The sequence below is a fragment of the Carassius carassius genome, chromosome 49, assembly GCF_963082965.1.
Source record: "Carassius carassius chromosome 49, fCarCar2.1, whole genome shotgun sequence".
Classification (NCBI taxonomy): Eukaryota; Metazoa; Chordata; class Actinopteri; order Cypriniformes; family Cyprinidae; genus Carassius; species Carassius carassius.
The window spans coordinates 1,582,805-1,605,420 of NC_081803.1; the positions used below are offsets into that span (position 1 = coordinate 1,582,805).

Genomic DNA, 22,616 nt, shown 5'->3' on the forward strand with positions numbered 1-22,616 from the left:
AAATTATATCATCATGCGTGTTCCAACTCATTATAGCAAAATAATCAAAGAAATGTCTTTTATATATAAATGAAACTATTTCCAGGTACTTAACACTATATTAACATTCCATTTACATAAAATCTTGCAAAAAACTGTACCAGATGTATACTGACACTGCATGTGTTGTCATTTTGTCAGTTTACATGCTCATAAATTGCAGTCCATATTCCCAATGTTATGTGCAGAGCTGGCCCAAGGCATAAGCGAACTAAGTGGCTGCTTAGGGCCCCCAAGGCCTTCAGGGGGCCCCCAAGAGTACATGAAATGTCAACTTCCCTATCTGTCGGTCACTATGAGTTATGTCGAACGACATATGGGGTCTCACTTGGGAGGCCAATCATCTCTGAATTTCAAGAGAAAACACCAATGAAAATTGGCTAGTGGATTAACATACCTGAGCCACTCCCCGGGCCAACGGGTATAAATAGGGCGACCGGTGCATCCACTCATTAGATTTTTGCTTCAGAGCCGAGTAGTTGATGAGAGCAGTCACTACAAAGCCAAGTCATCTTTGTTTTGAGGAGCTGTTCCTGGTTGGTGTGACGGCGCGGTACAGCGGTGTCCCTGTGACGGCGATTCCCCTGGGCGCTTCGGCTAAAAGAGACAGTTTCTAAAAGAGCAAATCACGGACGATTCGTGTCTTTTTCAAGATGCCGTTTCGTCCGTGTCCTTCTGGATGCGGTCGTTTATTGTCTTCGGTTGACGGTCACGAGCGTTGTCTGCAGTGTCTGGGCGTCCAACACGCTGAGGCTGCGCTCGTGGATGATTCATGCGTCTACTGTGGCCGTATGAACATGGCAGCGCTGCGATCGCATCTCTCACTCCTCAAGGGGAGTGCAGCAGACCCCTCTGCCGCCACCCGTCCCGGTTTCTCTGGCTCGAGCAGAGGACAGCCGGCTGGCGCTCTGGGAGATCTGAGGGTTACAGTGAGAGCTTCTCCGCCGGGCCACACCCCATGGACCTCTCTCTCCTCACTGAGAAGACCCCCGGAGATGCCCGGTCAGAGTAGTGCTTACTTTCCTGCAAGAAAGGTTGGAGCGTGGGCTGTCATCCTCCACCCTGAAAGTGTATGTGGCTGCCATTGCAGCCCATCACGATGCAGTGGACGGCCGGTCCCTGGGGAGGCATGACCTGATCTTTAGGTTCCTGAGGGGTGCCAGAAGGTTACATCCTCCTAGGACACCCCTGATTCCCTCCTGAGACCTCTCTATTGTCATGGCGGGACTTCGGAGGGGTCCCTTTGAGCCGCTGGATTCAGTCGAGCTTAAGTTCCTGTCTCTCAAGACTGCGCTTCTGATCGCGCTCACTTCCATCAAGAGGGTCGGGGACCTCCAAGCATTTTCGGTAAGTGAAGAGTGCCTTGTGTTCAGGCCGGCCTACTCTCACGTTGTCCTGAGACCCTGGCCTGGATACGTTCCCAAGGTTCCCACCACTCCCTTCCGAGACCAGGCAAGCCATGCCCCCTAGGGGTGAGGGCCCACTCCACACGGAGTGTGGCCTCCTCCTATGCGCTGGCGCACGGCGCCTCTCCGGCAGACATCTGTCGAGCTGCGGGCTGGGCGACACCTAACACCTTTGCGAGGTTTTACAACTGTGTAGAGCCAGTTTCTTCCCATGTGTTGGGTAACAGGTAATTGATCGGGAGGGCTGGCTCGGTGTCAAGCTTGCTGCGCCATTCCCCCTAACACGGGGATGTGAGCGCCTTTCTTCTCCCAGTACAGTTCCCCGGTTGGCGTACCCTGGTCGAGCATCTTCCAGCACCCTCGGCAGTTAGACTTGGCATAGCAGTCTGTCGCCAGGCCCAGTACTGGCGTTAGCATGTTGCCGGGACACGTTCTCAGCTCCTCAGCGTAAAACCTAATGAGTGGATGCACCTGTCGCCCTATTTATACCCGTTGGCACGGGGAGTGGCTCAGGTATGTTAATCCACTTGCCAATTTTCATTGGCGTTTTCTCTTAAATTCAGAGATGATTGGCCTCCCAAGTGAGACCACATATGTCGTTCGACATAACGTCTCCGTTCCCTCCATCAGAGAACAAGGGTTACATACGTAACTGAGACGTTATTTATTGTATTTATTTATTTATTTATTTTGTGATATATTGTGTCAATGGACAATGGTAACCATACAAAAATGCAATATTAAATAATTAATATAATAATTGCATAATAATTGCATAATGGGGTGGTGTTGGCGCAGTGGATAAGACACATGCCTTTGGTCTGAGAGACCCGGGTTCGAATCCACTGTGAGGCACCAATGTGTCCCTGAGCAAGACACTTAACCCCTAGTTGCTCCAGAGGCGTGTGACTTCTGATATATATAGCAATTGTAAGTCGCTTAGGATAAAAGCGTCAGCTAAATGAATAAATGTAATGTAAATGTAATAATGGCAAACGCAAGTGTAAAAAATGATGTGAGTGAATCAGCTGAACTATAATAAATCAGACTACAGCTCTAGAACACAGGAGGACATAAAGACATATACAGGTGCTTCTCAATAAATTAGAATGTTGAGGAAAAGTTCATTAATTTCAGTAATTCAACTCAAACTGTGAAACTCATGTATTAAATAAATTCAGTGCACAGAGACTGAAGTAGTTTAAGTCTTTGGTTCTTTTACTTGTGATGATTTTGGCTCACATTTAACAAAAATCCACCAATTCACAATCTCAACAAATTAGAATATGATGACATGCCAATTAGCTAATCAACTCAAAACACTTGCAAAGGTTTCCTGAGCCTTCAAAATGGTCTCTGACAATCATTGACACCCTTCACAAGGAGTGTAAGTCACAAAAATTAATTGCCAATAAGCTGGCTGTTCACAGAGTGCTGTATCCAAGCATGTTAACAGAAAGTTGAGTAGAAGAAAAAAGTGTTTAAGAAAAAGATGCACAACCAACCGAGAGAACCGCAGCCTTATGAGGATTGTCAAGCAAAATTGATTCAAAAATTTTAGAGAACTTCACAAGGCATGAACTGAGGCTGGGGTCAAGGTATCAAGAGCAAACACACACAGACGTGCCAAGGAATTTGGCTACAGTTGTCATATTCCTCTTGTTAAGCCACTCCTGTACCACAGTCAGAGGCGTCTTACCTGGGCTAAGGAGAAGAAGAAATGGACTCTGAACATTGGTGCTAAGTCCTTTTTTCAGATGAGAGCAAGTTTTGTATTTCATTTGGAAACCAAGGTCCTAGAGTCTGGAGGAAGGGTGGAGAAGCTCATAGCCCAAGTTGCTTGAAGTCCAGTGTTAAGTTTCCACAGTCTGTGATGATTTGAGGTGCAATGCCATCTGCTGGTGTTGGTCCAATGTGTTTTTTGAAAACCAAAGTCACTGCACCCGTTTACCAAGACATCTTGGAGCACTTCATGCTTCCTTCTGCTGACCAACTTTTTGAAGATGATGATTACATTTTCCAGCAGGATTGGCACCTGCCCACACTGCCAAAAGCACCAAAAGCTGGTTAAATGACCATTGTGTTGGTGTGCTTGACTGGCCAGCAAACTCACCAGGCCTGAACCCCAGTCAGAATCTATGGGCTATTGTCAAGAGGAAAATGAGAAACAAGAGACCAAAAACAGATGAGCTGAAGGCCATGGTCAAAGAATCCTGGGCTTCATACCACCTCAGCAGTGCCACAAACTGATCACCTCCATGGCACGCCGAACTGACGCAGTAATTAAAGCAAAAGGAGCCCTTACCAAGTATTAAGTAAATGTACTGTAAATGAACATACTTTCTAGAAGGCCAACAATTCACTAAATGTTTTTATTTAATTATTATTTTTTTATTGGTTTTATGAAGTATTCTAATTTGTTGAGATTGTGAATTGGTGGATTTTTGTTAAATGTGAGCCAAAATCATCACAATTAAAAGAACCAAAGACTTAAACTACTTCAGTCTGTGTGCATGTATTTTTTTTAATACATGAGTTTCACAATTTGAGTTGAATTACTGAAATAAATGAACTTTTCCTTGACATTCTAATTTATTGAAAAAGCACCTGTAACACTGGACACTCGAGACAAGGAAACATAAATCCACAACACTGACAATAATATAATATGATATGATATGATATGATATGATATGATATGATATATGATATATGATATTTTAGCTAGATTTAGATGAAAGTTTTCATCATGTGGTTTTATATTTTTGTAATAAAACAATTCTGTTTCACAAAATTGGTACTGATAACAGCTTAATATTATTTCCCTTAGCCTACCTTTGGGGTCTTTGCTAATATATTCCAATATCATTATGCCTCAGTTAGCTAATTATAGATAAAGAGTTATTGTATTTTATGTATAGATGGCTTGCTGCTGTGTGTGATAATTTATGTTGTTAAAATAATAAATCTCTTCTGAAGAATTTTTTTTTTTGCTACTTTTCAGTACACCACATTAAGTATGCCACTTATTCCTGTAAGACTTTGAATGTTTAAGTGCAAATTAACACCTGACCACTCTTGTGGGTTTGCTACTGTTACAATTAAAAATCATAGAAGGGTAAATCGTTGGTATGATGCAAGCAAAACAGCTGCAACAAATACAATTGGTAATGTGTGTGTTGGATTTATAGTGTGCAAATATTCAAGCACTGACAATAAAATTCTGCTCAGGGTCCCATAAAGGCTTGGGCCAGCCATTATTATGTGTTAGAGGCTCACTGAATATATATATATTCTTTGACATTGACTCAGATGCAAAGTGTCTATTTGCAAATTACTTTCATCAATATTGTTTTCAAGTAGAGTATATAGTTCATGCTGATTTAACTACTAAATATATTTGAATGTACTCAAAATATGCATGAGCTAAATGTCCAAACAATAAAGTGTCCAATGTCAGTAGTTATTGTGTACACCAGGGATAGGCAACTTCAATCCTGGAGGGCCACTATCTTGCAGAGTTTAGCTTCAGCCCTCATAAAAACTCACTTGCCTGTATCTAGTAATCCTGAAAGCACTGATTGCCTTGTTCAGGTGTGTTTAATTAGGGTTGGAGCTAAACTCTGCAGGACAGTGGCCCTCCAGGACCGAAGTTGCCTATCCCTGGTGTACAGCATCTGCAAACCCATGCACATTTCAAATTAATTTTTTAACTCTTTATGTCCTGTATGATTTTATGTTACATAATTAAACTATGTACAAAATTAAATACAATTTGATATGGGATGCATGATGTACGAGAAGAACGTGGAAAGTCAAAAGTGAACCGCACTTTAGTTCTCTGTGTGCCACTATGTCTTGTGCAAACTATGCATTACATAAATTTCACATGTGCACTTCATTATCAGCAGTAGTGCACATGTACACAATGAAGCAGACTGTTTACTGTTAATTATCTTGGATAAACATCTTGGTTCAGCCAGTCAGATATTAGGTTTAGGCTCTTGCTATGTTTCATTCAACTTGGTAAGTAGAAATTGTCTTTAAAGAATACAATTTAAAACCACTTAAAATGAAACTTGGAACTTGAAAACTTTGTAAGATATGTGGGCGCACAGCACCAATAAATAAGCTCCAACACTGTATGAATATTACACCTACTTAGCAAATGTTTGTGGAGACATGTGGGCTAAACAGTGCAAATAATCCACTATCTTTAGAATCATAGACCTAAAGAACATATGCTAACATTATATAGCATTGTTTATCCTGTGTAATTAGGATGGCGATGGGCTTCTTTGTTTTAAGTTGAACACCTGCAAAGCTAACAATAGCATGCCATTCATGAGCATCAAGTTATAATAATAATAATAATAATAATAATAATAATAATAATAATAATAATAATAATAATAATAATAAAAACACACACAGAGATAAAAAAACTAAAAAAATTAAAATAATAATAATAAAGTAAAAATACTTGAAAAAGTGGCATGATATTAGATTTATGATTAGTAAATGAATGGCAGAATACAAATAAAGACTGTTTGCACTTGTCTTGGTTAATTTTAAACATATTCATAAACAATTACATCTACCCTAGTGATGCATTAAGCACAAATCTTGTGTGAGTATGTCTGTGTACTGTAATACATTTTTTTTTTTTTGGTCCATCTGTACATCAGTCTGTCTGTATACTAGCATTCATTGAGGCCACTTTAAAGTGTGTGTGTGTGTGTGTGTGTGTGTTTGAACAAAAGGCTTGACTGTCATTGCATGGTTTGTGTTTGTGATGACTGCCGTCTAGATTAAACACGATCAGCTGACCAATCAGAACACATGTGGAAACAGATAAGCAGCTCTGCTGATAGATGACGTGGTGATGTCATCCCACCATGACATCATCGTATCAGTGCAGCTGCTCTGCCAATGAAACACATGCCAGTGACTAGGCATTATAGCGATGTAATCAGCTTTAGTGAGAGCCTTGCTTCAACAAAACGTGGGCCACGGCAGGGGTGTGGGGGGATGAAAACAGCATGAGACATACAAGAAGATGCTTTATCACCCTCAAACAGTGTTCCCAACTGAAGCTACAGTACATCTGCAGTTTTGGCTGGTGGAGAGTCAACAAACCTTCTTTAGTAAGTAGTCAATTAGACAATTTTATTGAAAATTATTTAAAATGCAATATAAAGTACAAATTAGTCCCTCTGGAAAAACACAGATGTTCTAGACCATGAGTGCCCAATCCTGCTATTAGAGGGCCAACGTCCTGCAGGTTTTTGCTCTAACACACCTGCCTAAAGGACCTTAACTAGCTGGTTCTGGTGGGTTTAATTAGGGTTGGAGATAAACTGGGTGCTTCTCAAATGGCAGGCTGCATCCTTCCTAGTTCAGTCCTTCAGAGTCTTGTAGGCTAGAGACATCCTCTTCATTAAACGCTAGAATGAGACACTCTAGTAAATGCACGTGGTTACGTCACATATGTGAACCTGGACCACAAAACCAGTCTTCAGTTGCACAGAGATTTTTGTAGCAATAGCCAAAACATATTGTATGGATAAAAATTATAGATTTTTCTTTTATGCCAAAAATCATTAGGATATTAAGTAGAGATCATGTTCCATGAAGATATTTTGTAAATTCCCTACCATAAATATATCAAAACTGAATTTTGATCAGTAATATGCATTGCAATATTTTTAGCTGATTTTTGCATCCGCAGATTCCAGATTTTCAAAAAGTTGTATTTCAGCCAAATATTGTCCTATCCTAACAGACCATACATCAATGGAAAGCTTATTCATTCATTTATTCATAAATCTTAATTTAGAAAAAGTGACACTTGGGAGGTCACATATATGTTCCTATCCTCACCGTCACAGCATAAAAAACAAACAAACAAAAAAAAAAACCTTTGTATTACAAAACTTTATATTATTTTGCCTTCTATTAATGCAATACAATGAATCAGTCATCTAGTCTCCCCCTGGCTTAAATGATTGTCAGTTTAGCAATTAGTGAGTAATTTACACCAAAACAAAAGATAACCTCTATACTTACTTCTCATAATAAATTCAGAGAAGCTCTGTACTGATCCGTATTTCGTCAACTTATTTTCATTAAATGGAACGGTTACAAAGGATTGTGGGTGATTCAAGGTCACGGACGATACATCCCATGCATCCTTCAAATTCAGCTGAAGGAAGGACACAAAACGAAGGCTGGCTTCCAAGGATCCTTCTGATTGAGATGACCTTCACCGACATTTGATGACATAGCTGCCGAGATATGCAGCCTTCGTAGGATGCAGCCTTCCATTTGAGAAGCACTCTCTGTAGGATGTTAGCATCCAAAAGCAGTTCTGAACACACCTAGTCTGGATCAAAGTCACAATGGGGGTAGTTTGGACATACAAGCTTTCAGTTATGAGAAAAAGTCTTTAATATCTACAGTATACCTCATCCCATTCTCATCCCACCCTCATTTTTTGGTTATAAGCTATATCTGAAGGTTCAGCGGGACCATGTTCATCAACAGTCGAAAAGTAAGGTTGGTTTGCAGTTATTGCAGCCCTTCCAATTTTTATTTTTTATTTTTTATTTTTTTACCCAAAGCTAAAGTCAAGTTGTTTACTTTGAATCAAAGTATGCTTTGAATCCATTGATTTCAAAGTGGATGGTGCATCATAAGGACATAGGACATTGGGGTGCCAAATTTTGCTCCTAAAGTGCCACTATCCATAAAGGCTCTAGCTCCAATACACTTGCCAGGAAGTTATCCATAAAGCCTAAATTATCTGGTTAACTGGGGTTAGAGATAAACTCTGCTAGAAGGTTGCCATCCAGGAGCATAACTAAACATGATTGAGACAGAGGGAAAAATGCTAATGTATGCTAACTTGTGATCTTGTGTCATGCAACCAAAAGTTGAGAAACACTTTTGCTGCAATGTACTCTGACATAGTTCATCCATTTAGCCGTTCCTTCTTCATTTTAAACTGTCTCACAATTTCTAAACCTTAAAATGTATTGTATGCATTCCTTTCCATCAAACACTTTCTCCAGTGTGCAAGCACCATGAAATATTTTCTGATTGGCTGTGATTGTGTAGGCGTTGCATAGCATTTTGCCTTCACCGTGGACAGACAAATTACTTGCTGAAGGAAATTTGAGTTGCACCTGGTTAGGAAAGCGTGTAATATGTTGTAGAATCCAGCTTAAATAATAACTCAGAAAATGACAATAGCTTTAAAGTAGTAGCTTCTGACGAAACAAGAATGTCTCTATAGCATTTCCATTTCACTGTCTCACAAAATGACACTGAATTGGAATGGAGAAACAACATAGCTGCTTATTCACCCAAGCATGAGAGAACCCATCACAGCCAGCAAGATAACATGTCTGGTCTAAACTTAAACACATTCATACACACTCCGAGGATCGCTTTGTTCTGGAGCTCTAGTTTTTGACTCAGTGACAGGCTAGTCCCTGTGTCTCCGGGCAGCTAGGCCATGCGTTAAGCAACATTCACCCAAAAACACACACACATTCACACACCCCTCCCCACAGTCAGGTGATACTGACCCTCCGCTCACAATGTGACTTCTCTGTTACACTCCGACAGACAGATTGAAGGAGGGACACAAAGATAATGACAAGTCAAAAGAAAGAAGACAGGACACATAACTAGAAAAGATCAAACTGATTCCTAAAAAATAAATAATTAGCTGATCTCATTATGTGTCCTTCCGGTTTAAACACATACAACGAAGACCCGCAACAGATGGAGGAAGTATCCAAAATGCGGACTTACCTTGCTGGCTGCGCCTCTGGGCATAAACCACCACCACGGCTGCAAGCACCACACAGCAGAAGGACGTCACAATGTTGGCCATCTGCGGAGACACACACAGAGGTAGATCGTGAGGCTTATGGCCTGCCCGAGAGAAACTGGGTGGCACCGATACCAAAACAGCATGAGGACAGTTTCCTCCTTCCCTCTCTCTCTCTCTCTCTCTCTCTCTCTCTCTCTCACTCTCTCTCTCTCTCACACACACACACACACACTTGCTTGTTTTCTTTCTTCTAGTGTCTCTGCCTCCTGATTCCCCGCCCCACTTCTCTCTATCTCTGTCTCTCTCTCTTCCCTACTTTACAGCATCTCATCAGTAGAATAAATGTCCTCAGGGACTGATATTCTCTCTGCCCAACTGGCTGCGGGATAGACAGACCTAGATGAGAAATAGGAAGAAGGAAAGACAATGCCAGACTGTTGGGATCCAGGATTGACCAACATAAAGTCCTTCATAGTCTCTCACCATCTGGACTTCTATCTCTCTTTTTTTCTCTCTCTCTTTCTCACAACCAAACTCAGGGGAAATTTTTTTTGATAAACGATTGGTATTTCAAAACTCCTTGTAGGCCTTACATGTTTAATATGTCTTCCGTATGTGACACACACATTTCAATACCTGACAGGTAGTTTCCAAGCTAACATAATTTTGTTATATGAACGTTCGGTAATACTTTAGAATTGGTAACACCTATTAGTTGCTTATTAGCATGCATATTACTAGATTATTAGCCATGTATTAGTGCTAATTAAGAACATATTAATGCCTTATTCTACTTTACCTTATTCTACATCCCTAATCCTACCCAATACCTAAACCTAACAACTATCTTACTAACTATTAATAAGCAGCAATTTAAGAATTTATTGAGAGAAATGTCGTAGTTAATAATTAACAAGTGTTACCTATTCTAAAGTGTTACCGAACGTTCTCCAAAATATTCATAGTTGGTTCTGGTAACATAAAAAATGTCCAGTTTGCTTGATGTTAGAGGAATGTTTTAAAAAGGTATGATGGTCCCCAAATGTTCTTTCAACTTAATTTTGATTTAAAATTCTACATTTTTGGAATGTTGATTCGTAACATTCCAAGACATAGTTGGGCTCTTGACCCTTGACTTTTGTTGAGTTGCAGGTGTTTTCAGAGAATATTTGTGCGTTGATAAAGCAGATTGTCATGTCTGTTTTAATAACGGACAAATGACTGCATTAAAGTAGCTTAAGTAACTGCATTTTCTGTTGTTTTCCTTTCTTGTAAAATTAAAATGTTATGTGAGAAGAAAGAAAAACTCAAATGTGGGAAAAAAAGAATATTTTGTAATACTTCAGTGATTTATCTAAAACTGTCCAATGGTGACAATAAAAATAAATTAAATAATAATAATAATAATAATAATAATAATAATAATAAATGGCAGCAGTGCATGCTGGGAGCCATGAATGTGTTTTGTACGCTGGCATGAAGTATGTCACAACAAGAAAGTTGTAGTTTGTGTTCTTATTTCTATTTCTTTCAGTGCTTGTCTTTCAGAATGTTTCAGGAACATCATACTAACCTTTAAATAACATTCTAATAACATTAAGGAAACTGGAAAATTGTATGTTATTGGAATGTTACAAATCAACATTCCTAGAATGTTGAATTTTAAATCAAAATTAAGTTGAAAGAAAGGTTGAGGAACATCATGCCCTTTTAAAAATGTTCCTCTAATGTCAAGAAAACTGGTTTTTTTTTTTCTCAATGTTACCAGAACCAACACTGAATATTTGGAGAACGTTCTTATAAAAAAATTCGGTAAGCTGGATTAGTTCCAAACTCAATGTTTGAGCCAATATTGTTGGCCACTCAAAGAAACAGCCTGACTGCACACAACCTTATATCACTGAAATATGTGTCTTGATCAATCATAACTGTTTCTGTGACAGCCCTAGATTTTGAACAGCAAACAGCCTACATTTCTACACTTCTAACCAATCAGAAGTACTCTAGGCCTGTCAATCATTTTGAGAGTTCATGGATTTTTGAGAGACACTGAGTTGGTTTTGTCTTTGGAGGGCAACGTTTTGGAGAGAGGGCATCACTAATAATCACTTTAATGGAGTACCAGTTTCGTTTAAATGTGCAGTGTGCAATTTGTGTGTAAATGGATTTGCAAACAAAAAATAAGTACCATTTGCATAAGTACCAAGTTTCAAAAACTCCCTTGCCTGCTGGTTGTTGGAGAACGTGTGGCAGAAGCTTGGTTTTGGAAGAATTGGTGTGTTGAGTTCAAAATAATATCTCTGATGAAAGACTTTCATATCTTAAAAAAATCTTAGCACAGTTTGAGACATTGCTAAAATGAGAATATGGAAAAACCTGAAAACTTAAAATCTGATCTCCACTTAATCTAATTTACGTTAAGGAGAAATAATTGAAATGTTAAAAGGATTTCTTTAGTGATTTTATTTCCTATGGGAAGATTCGGAGTGAAACATTTGAAATCTAATCCAAAAACAACACATTGTAGGGTCACGAAATCAATTTGTCTTCCTAAGCACACCAGAGTGTAAAACATTAAAAAGAGTCCACGGTTATAACAAACACAAAGATTCATCAAAACGAGGAAGGGAAAATTCATAAGCAGACAATATTTTATTTTGTTTTATTTATTAATTTTTTTTATGGATGAATGCACACATAAAGCCACAGATGGAATACAAGCATTCGTTGTACACTCATTTGTTAATTGTCTCCCATGATCCCAACAACAGTTATTCATTAAAGTTAAACAGGAAATTATAATACGTCCCATTATCAGGATGGTTAACTTACTAAGAGGAAATGTATACTCACTTCATTTATATATTTAGCATCACAATCACCATCTTGCTAATTGTAAAGAACCTAACTCACTAGCTCACAGCAAAAGTTCTTGTTTGTTTTTTCTGGCAAGAACGTCCTCGTCTTGGCTGGCGTCGAAGACGTAAGTGGGAGTGATGTGCATATAATATTTTCACAATAACTTTATTGATGTGGGTGTTTAATATTGTGGATATTTAGCTTTTGTCAGCTACTTATTAGGTTCTGATTCATTGGACTGAATACTTAGGGTGTCTTTTATCAACACACTGCATTTACCCAGCATTTGTCACTCACTAAGCACAAGGTTCATATACATACAAGTGTTAAGATGAGAGAGCAAACTATTTTCTTTGTTTGATCAATGTCGCAGACTAAAGTCAATATTGTACATTCTTGCTGAATAACGTCCTTGCATTTGTTTGTCTCTTCGTGTCGTTCATCAAAAATCCATCATAAACATTGCATGAGGTCATCATTTACATACAGATGACATTAAACCCTTTGAAATCAAGCATATGTCTGGATTTTACTCAAATCGCATTGCACACCACATTATCTTTATAGGGTAGAGCTGATAAATCTTTCACATTCAATTAATTGTAGCTTTGTAAGTATATCCAAATTTAAAGCATATCCAAAATTACTTTTCAATATTCCAGTTATCACAGCTTATAAAACCAAAGCTTTACTCTATTTCATTGAGATTCCTAAGTAAAGCAAATAAATGCTTTCGTCTGTTGACTGACACTTCATATTTATTCCAGCACTCAAAAAAAAGAAAAAAAAATGGACTGACAGGAGTGACATTAAAATTGTATCTCTATGTCAGTTCTTCAAAAACACTCCTCTTTCTGGCGGTCATAAGTAGTATTTAGTCCATCAAACTAGAGAACAATGCATTTGATATCTGACAGCTCAGGGTCCTTTTCTTAATGACATCCCATGGCACTGCAGATTTTATAATAATGATGCTCAATGAAACTCATTTTGCTCGCTTTATCTTCTGTCTTATTTATTTATTAATTCCTTATTTATGGCCATTGCTGCTGAATAGATGCATTTCGCTCACTGGTTAATTAAAATATATAATTCATCGTTGGTGCCAAATAATTTTTTGCACCCGTCTCAGGTTCCTTGTGATGTCCTGTAAAATTAGCATTTTAATTGGAAAGCCTGAACTGAATCACAAAAACTACTCACAAGGAAGTTATGAAGTATCACAAAATAGTACCAGCCAGGAAAATCCCACCACACCTTTGAGTGACAGATTGACGGAAATCGCAAATAAATTTTATTATCTTTTTTTTTTTTTTTCCAGAAAAATCTCTCAACTTGCTAAAGCATCCAACAATATGAATCAATGTGGCCTAAAGGATATGGAGATTGGTCTACACACTGAATACAAATAGTATTCAGTGGACTCTGAAAATCTTCAGTAGCATATCAATGCTTTCTAGCAGCGAAAACTGTCTCCCTAGAGTTGCAAAAACGAGACATAACACATTTAGCCTAAATAGCTCAGCATTACATGTATGAAGTAAAATTTGTAGCCCAGCATTAACAAGTGTTACACTGGCAAATCAGTTTCAAAATCCCAATATCACTTCTGATACACTGGAAACAAATTAAAAGGATTTTTCCATTTGAAAATGAATGAATGAATGAATGAATGAATGAATGAAATTAATATAATTTGAACTTACCAACCTTAATGCCATTTTTACTTATGAAGTTAAAACCAGATGCTGCATTAAAGCATCTCTTAATGTCTTAATCATAGTCATGAGGCGAGAAAGGATTGTGAAACTAGACTAATGACACAGCTTTAAGAATGTTAATTGCCAAATAAAACGAATGAAATGAAAATCATTCCAAATATATCATTAATATTCAATATGCAGCCCTAAATGTGACCGTACATCCAAAAATCTAAATAAATTTTCCACAAAGGCTAAAGTTTTCTTACTGATACACACACAAACTCTGAGGTCATATCCTGTAATTAAAGATTTGCATGCAAGACCCCTCCTGACACTAATTCACTCCATCAATCCAGTCGTATCAGAGATTTCTCAGATTAGCACCCATGCAATAGCACACTCGGCACACGGCCATGCACACATACAGCCAATAGCCCTGACATTTCAACCCATCACATCACCCATAATCGCATGCAAAATACAGTGTCAATCCTGTCAAAGCCTGGGGGGGCGGGCAGTGATCTTCAGGCTGCTGTGCTGGTGTTATTTTAAAAACAGGCCAATGAACAATACTGGATCAGTGCTTTAAGCGCTTTGCTACACACATCCAGTTTAGTTGGCTGGCATCTGTGTTCAGTGGAAATGTGCATAGAGGAGCGTGTTTATATGAAGGTATGGGAGAGATGAAGGTATAATCATTTATTATATCTTAGTGAGAATAAACAAATAATATACTAATAAATATGTTTCACTGCTCATTATTATTAGAAAAACTTCTGTCCATTGTGTGACCAAAGTTATGTGGCAAAATCAACACAAAAAACAGGAAATGATATCATAGAGGGACCCCTGCAAACCCTTCTGAGTGTGTGAATTGCAATGCATGTGAATGCAATGTAACATTTCATATGGTGTGATATCATCAATGATTTGAATAGTTTTTTTTATATATTATTTATCTTGTAAACTTTTTTAGTATTAGTGTTCTGCTTGCTGAATATATTCAAAGCACACTTTTTGCAATTTATTTACGGACCCAATGTGTTCGCCATGCCAAGTTAGCACAGCTGTATTTTTAAGCATGCAGCATAAAGAGTTTATCATGCATATGGCACCTTTAACAATTTTATGATAAAATAGTGCAGATGGACCTATGCAATGAATATTCATCTCTCAATGCCATTAAGTGCTTTATGACTATATAACCCAATGTGAATACACAGGCCATCATCGGAATCAGTTTATAGGCTGTAATGTGTGATTTTTCACTGTTTTTCTCTGCCATTACTCGTCTGCATGGCATGTATCAGTCCTTGTGCAAATGTAAGTAAAAGGTCCCACTGCAAACAGTGTGCTGCTGGTATTTACCTAGAATCCCACTTTGCAGTAAATATGTAGCTCATATGTTAAATGAGTTATTGAAGAGAGACTCATCTAGCTGTAAACAGAGCTCTATGTAGGAGCTAAAAACACTATTTACTTTTTTTTTTTTTCACAAGGACCTAAAAATGCAGCACCCATGAATAGACCCTTCCTGCTTTGGGGCTCCTTACCCTGGCCACCCTGTGTGCTAACCACACTGAACCAACTGGGACATTACAGGGAGACTAAATAAGAAAACACCCTATAGTGGAATGCACACAGGATGGTTTTACCCTCTGTAAGAGGTTTGTGTGTGTGTGCACTGACTGTGTGCGTTTGTGAAGTACTGGATAAGGATAGTGTTGTTTACATCATTTAACCAACGGATAAACAAAAGAGCAAGTGTTAAGTTACTAGTATACTCAGTACTTCAAATATATTTTAAGGGGTGAATTAAGATTCCGAGAAGCGAAAAGGCAGATTTTATTGGAGATTTAGACACATTCAGTATTACTGAATCATGAAGTTTGGAAATCTCAGTCTTACCCTTTGAAGCAGATGGACCTGAATGACTAAAATGTACCTTGGCGGCCACCAAGTGGACTGGCTATAAAAAGAATTTTGATATCATCAAGTGAAGTCATAAACTCCCATCTCATTTTTGGGAATGAATATGTTCTGCAGGCATTACTCTTGCTAATGTCTGTGGGCCCAAAACACATCAGTCTTTAGAAAGTCTTCACTGAGCAGGAGCGGTACGGGGTCTCTTGACAGTGACTCAGTGATCTGTGACTTGTGATGTAATTATCCTTTTTCCAATGGTTTACTGGCCTAAAGAGGACATCAGTCATGCAGAGCCCTGGCTAATGGTCTAGGACACTCTGTTTCTCTCTTTCTCTCCTCAGAATCAGAGACAAAGACAGAACTTTCAATCTTCAAAGGCTTCTGGAAGATACATGGATCGCAACTCATTAACTTCCAACTGACTGTCCAATGAAAAAGCAGAATGCGTTCTATTGCTCTTCCCGTCCATGGCACCTCATTCTTCTGATTGGATGGTATTTATACTTAACCACAGCACCCACAGTCACAAGTGAAAAAGGTTAATTTGTCAATGTAACAAAGGCTATAAATAAAAATAACAGTGCTTGGAAGGGAAACAGATGTTTGACAGTGACAGCCATTCAGATAGTTTGGGTTCAAAGGTTCCAGCTGGCAATTGGCGGGCGGAATGCCCTGTGGTGGTATAAGGGTTTGTCTCTGCCACCTCTGTGCAAAAGCAACATATGTGCCTCAGACAAACTGCTGAAACTGAAGCCAACTGTTTACTATGCTCTTCTGATGTGAGACACTGAGCAAGAAATGTGAAAAGTACAAAATGTAAGGATCTCTTGAGCTTTAAAGAGAAGACAAGGAAGATAGAAGAGAGCATCAAGAGACTTGAAAGGTGGTTAGCCCTGAAGCCAGAGCGTTTTTCTGCCCACTCGCAAAATAATTATTTGCCTCCATTTGTGAGTCCTTCAAACCAAAATACCACAGTTGTACTGTCCTTCTCAGATCATTTCTGTCCATGGGCCTGGCAGATGTCAACCGTGAAACCTCACCACTTACTCAGTTCTCACGCAGTGTACCGCAGCTCTCTTTTTTGTTCAGAGGACCAAGGAGGCCAGAAACCGCCAACGAGTTAAATTTGAGTGTAGGTACAATTTAAAGAGAAATAAATTTCCAATTGTATGTAGGCTGGGGAGGTTGAAGATCTGATCTGGGAGCTTAAAGGTTGAAAGATGAAACTCTACATGGTTCTGTTATCACCGTGTCCATAACATCAAACTTAACTCTTGGTTACTTTTTAAAGATGAGGGTATGTCACACAACATGGCCTTTATATATTTGCAATTTTCTGCAAGGCACAGATGACTTTGCGCAAAAACATAATAGAGTTTGTTTGGAAACAACCACCCTATCAGAAAAGACCTACAACTTATATCTATGCTGCGACCCATCAGCTGAGAATGCTAAAAAAAATTAAGAACATTAGTGTGGATGCTGTAGTGTCAGGTGTACCAGGATGTACTAGAATCTGTTTGGTGAACTCTCTCCTTTCACACCTTCATGTTCACTACCCAGAGGCTGTTGTCCAACATCTAGCGGAAATCATTGGAAATTTGCCCAGGGGCCTTGTATGAGCTGTAAGGCAGGGCCCTGGTGAGGTGCTCCTCTCATAACTACTCTGACAGAGTCGTTAGGATTCCATTCCCAGCTTGCTTCTCCTCTCAGTGCTCATTAGCCATTCAATCAATTAAACCCAGTCTACACTCACATCGTCTTTCCTTGCCAGGTACCTAAATTACACATGTGGGAGAATATTACAATGAAGGGGTTGTTCACTTCCCTGCACTCTAAAAAGGTTTTTTAGATTCATGAGATGAAGGAAAGGTGAGTGGATGCAATGAAATGAGTGGAATCAATAAAAGTTGCAGCGGTTTCTACTAAGACTTGATGAAAGTTCAGTAAAACCATCAAAAGAGTTGGTCAAATGATAACTCAGACAAAGGCCATGACCAAAATGATGCCCTTCATGTGACCTGACAACAATGGTTGTTTCCGTGTGTGTCAATGGGGTCATAAAGACCACTGGGCATCCCAATTGGTAATTTGTGGCTCAAATGGGTGCCTACCAGTGTCTCTGTTACATGTTTGGTGCACCCACAATGTGCTCTTTTGTGAAGATTGAACTGGTGCGAACATTGTTGTGTGAAGTCAAATGAGAACCGCATGAGCCTAGGTCACATAGGAGGTGGCCTAATGGTTAGAGATTTGTACTTGCAACCCAAATGTTGTGGATTTGAGTATCAGGTCCTGCAGGAATTGTAGGTGGGGGGAGTGAATGTACAGCACTTTATCTACCCTCAATACCACGACTGAGGTGAGACACTTGAGCATGGCACTGAACCCCCAACTGCTCCCTGGGCAATGCAGCACAAGGCTGCCCACTGCTCTGGGTGTGTGTGTGTGTGTGTGTGTTGTCCACACATCACTTCACTTTCATTTGGTAAAGTTTGCTGATGTAAAGTAAATACAAATTGTTTTTCAAGCCATTGTGTATGGTCTTTGCGGACAGTAATTGAACAATGCATTGAGCTTCATTTCCAATTTCAAGATCACAAACAACATCCTACTTGTTCAACACAATTACACCACCAACCTGGGAATCGGTGTATGTGCACTTCTTGCTCTGACAGTCTATCGATTTGTGCTGAAAGAGACACTGAGTGCAACTGCTCTGGGTCTTTTCATCTTGATGGGTAACTACTGACTCGACATTACATAGATATTCATCAGAAACCTCTTCGCTGTGCTGGACTGTACAGTAGAGTGAACTACCGAGTCTGCCGTCAGTTAAACTGTTGCCATAATAAACAATGGATTTGAAGCATGCTAGAAATGTATTGTGCCGTCTTGCTTCTGGAAGACAGGAGGCCACAGAGCAGGAATATTCTGAAAGTAAAGGCCATTTCGGCACAAAGTAACCTTAAATTCAGTCACTGAAACATATTAGAAGTTGATTCAGTAGACACTGACAGTTCTTCCTCTAAGAAAAAGAGACCCAGATCGTGTCTTGCAGTCCTCCTGTCCCTTTCAGTCAGTCATGCTGCATAATAACCTCCCTTTTTTTGAGTACCAAGCCTTCCCAAGTGACAGGTGTTTGACTTAATATACCCACTCCAGCTGAGCTCCGGCTACCCAGAGTGCAATTGACAATTACATTTCACACTTATTGGAGAAGGCCTGTCTGAAAAACTTAGAATTAGGTTATTGATCCGCTAACTCTTATTGTCAAGCCGGTGGTGTAGTCTGCCATTTATTAACGGCCATATCATAGAATGGAACACTACATAACACCACCAAAATTGGAAATGACAACATGCATCAGAAAAGTGAGATCATCAATTTTTATATTTTCTTCCCACAGCTCTGTTGAGTTTTGAGGAGTGTCAGTCCACTTCTGTGATCTTGTTCTGCCATGTATATTACAACTGAACTTAGACAAGGCACCTATCATGTTTGCATTCAACCAGTGGGATGCAACTCAGCAAAATCTATAATTGCTAATAGCATGCTAATAGGGAGGGATAATGAAGTTTATTTCTGGGGCCACTTCTGTGCATCTATTGACTACGTTCGGCAGGGATAGCCATGCTAGCTAATCCTTACACCACCTCCCCTCGGCTGCCTTCAGTGTGTAGATTAATAAATAATTAGCTTCAGTGAGTTATTGATCTTTTGTGCTCTCTCATGTTACTCAGAAAGGTCTTCTTCAGAATAGGAAAATTAGAGCGAGTGAAAGTCTAAGCATTTCAAACAGGAGGGATATTAGCATTTTGATGGTTTGAGGTTAAGGATTAGCCTTTCCTTAGGGGAAATCCAAAAGTCATAGATTAGGTATCTCTTATATCATTCATCGCAAAAGACTGATGCTTAAGGCACAACATGTTCGATGCACAGAATAACTTATTTCTAAGTAATACTTTTTAAATGCCTTTTTTTGATGCAATTACCAACCATGCGGAAATGACATTGATTACAAGGTATGTAAATATTATAATAACCGAACAGCTCTGTTATATTTGTTTACCCTGATTGTCTAACATGTCAGCCATTACTGACAGAAAGCCAAGAATATCTGAATAAACCTTTTCCCCTATTTCTTACTGTTTGCTCAGTAATAAACACCACACACAAGCAGAACTGGTGCTGTCATGTTGAGCAAAATCAGCTCACAGTGCATTAGCTGCTCTATCGGAGAGAGTATCGATTCTTCCGAACATGGTTTACAGCTACAGAGAGGGGACGAGTGGAGGGGGAGAGGAAATGCATGCATTTTGCTTCATATCCTGGCTTAAAGCCGGTGACTTGGCTTGCCTGTATTGCATAACTATAAACATTTGTAAACAAAGTTTCTGTGAGTGCAGAACTATGTAGAAAACCATTTTTTGTTTTTTTTTGTTTTGATTGGCTGTTTGATACCATATATACAGCTATCTTAAAAAAATATATTTATACATTAGATTTAGTTACTCAAAGTCATAACATGGCTCAAGTACAAATAGCAAATAGTACAAATAGCTAGGGTTGTAAAGGATGCCAAAATAAACTTTCTTAACAGCCAATATCTGATTAAAAATGTGCACACAGATATGTTAAATCTCAAATCTGAGACTTATTTTCAATAAGATTTTTTTTTTTTTTTTTTAGTAAACACCCAAAACTCGACTGTATGTCTGTAAGTACGCAGTGTAATGCACATTAAGTGATATGCTAAGAAAGGAAATGAATTAATCACAACTCTGCTCTCTCATGCAGACATCACACTGAAACACACGTTATTGCCAAGCATGCCTTCAGCATGCAGGCCATTTTACTAAAGTAATGTGACTAATATCCTAGTGCAACATAATATTCAAAGAGTTAAAAGGAGGTTGGTACTTAAATGTATCCATGGGGAATTTATTGGATTTATTTATTTATTTATTTGGAATAGTGTGACCTAAAGAATTTGTGTTATTGTTGACTTAAGTCTAAAACTTAAGCAGAATTTTAAATTTATTAAAGGCGCAATATGTAATTTTTCTGCTTTAAAAATAGCAGATATCACTATATCTATGTTATATATATTTTTTAGTTGTGTACTTACATTATCCTGACAGTTTCCACGAACTTTCAAATCCGGAGAAAATTATAGTTTAATTAGAAGACACGGCACGTTTCTTTATTTCCGTTTTGTCGCCCGTCTATGGCGTCATATAAACTTTGACCCCTCTAGTTTATCTAACTTCCTGCGGAACCGCCAAATACAAAGGTGAACAGAAGCAAAGACGAGACGAAGAAGAAAAAGTAGTAGCTAGCATTGAGGGAGACTATTATATTTTATATGGCCGGCAGCCATATCACCCTGGAGCCCAAGACCGGTTTCCCACTGAAGCTAAGCAGGGCTGAGCCTGGTCAGTACCTGGATGGGAGACCTCCTGAGAAAACTAGGTTGCTGCTGGAAGAGGTGCTAGTGAGGCCAGCAGGGGGTGCTCACCCTGTGGTCTGTGTGGGTCCTAGCGCCCCAGTGTAGTGATGGGGACAATATACTGTCAACAAGCACCGTCCTTCGGATGAGACGTTAAACCGAGGTCCTGACTCTCTGTGGTCATTAAAAATCCCAGGATGTCTTTCGAAAAGAGTAGAGGTGTGACCTCGGCATCCTGGCTAAATTCGCCCATTGGCCTCTGACCATCATGGCCTCCTAACAATCCCCATATCTGCTGATTGGCTTCATCACTCTGTCTCCTCTCCACCAGTAAGCTGGTGTGTGGTGGGCGTTCTGGCGCACTATGGCTGCCGTCGCATCATCCAGGTGGATGCTGCACACTGGTGGTGGATGAGGAGATACCCCCAGACTATGTAAAGCGCTTTGAGTGCCTAGAAAAGCGCTATATAAATGTAATGAATTATTATTATTATTATTATTATTATATTTATATTGTTTATATTAGTTTTTATACCTCAATCAATAACTTAGTTATAGATCATGATTATGCTTTGCCTGCACGTTCTGTGAAGCGCAAACGTACAGGTGAAATAAATGACCTGAAAAGGTTTTGGGACAAGAGAAGAAACGAGACACGGGTAAATATTGGAGTTGCATTTCCAAGATAGAGAGAGCTTTGTGACAAGCTGAAACTACAGAGAGATGCTTGCATTCCAATAAAAAGGTATGCATCCATTCAGCTAACTATATCTATCCGTATATTTTGTGAAACGATGATGTCTTGTGTAAAACGCAGATGGACTAGCTCTCACGTAGAGTATAATGTAAATCTACATGTGTTCTATATCTAGCTGGATAAAGTAGCTTCAAATGCAGTTCACTATCTTGTTCGATATCATAGTATAAACGTAATTATAATTATTAACGAAAGGCAACCGTGTTTTTTTAACATATATTACTACTAGCTAGATGGAATATTGATTTGATAGGGGTCTGATAATTCATATATCTCTCCGTTCGAAAATACGTGATTGTCAAAATACTAAGGCCGGCGACACACTGGCTGCGTGGCATCTCTGCTGCGTGCCAGAAGCGTGGCGGCTGCCTCGCGTTTTCTGTGTCTTTACCATAGGTCTTTACACATCAGAACCGTGCCTGACACGGCGCGGCGCGCTGCTGGTGCTGTAGGTTACATAGAGGGAGACCGCTGACAGACCAGGCTCTTGTCTTCACGACAACAATATCTATACTTCATGTTGAACATTATTATAAAGCCTACTGATAAAGGACACCGTCAACAGTATTGACGGCAAAATAGACTATGTTTGACAGGTGCAATATTTGAAAATCGATAATTATTTATTTAT

General features: G+C 39.2%; 1 protein-coding gene across 2 annotated transcripts in view; it reads right to left on the reverse strand.

Moving 5' to 3' along the window:
- Window positions 1-22,616, reverse strand: part of LOC132132415 (ciliary neurotrophic factor receptor subunit alpha-like) — a 182,793-nt gene that overhangs the window by 117,481 nt on the left and 42,696 nt on the right. The window contains exon 2 of one of the 2 annotated variants that reach the window (XM_059544779.1): window positions 9,267-9,348. In XM_059544779.1, the coding sequence (XP_059400762.1) occupies window positions 9,267-9,348 (82 nt within the window). Of the gene's footprint in view, window positions 1-9,266; window positions 9,462-22,616 lie in introns of those variants that run through there. The other variant, XM_059544780.1, reaches the window with a different exon arrangement.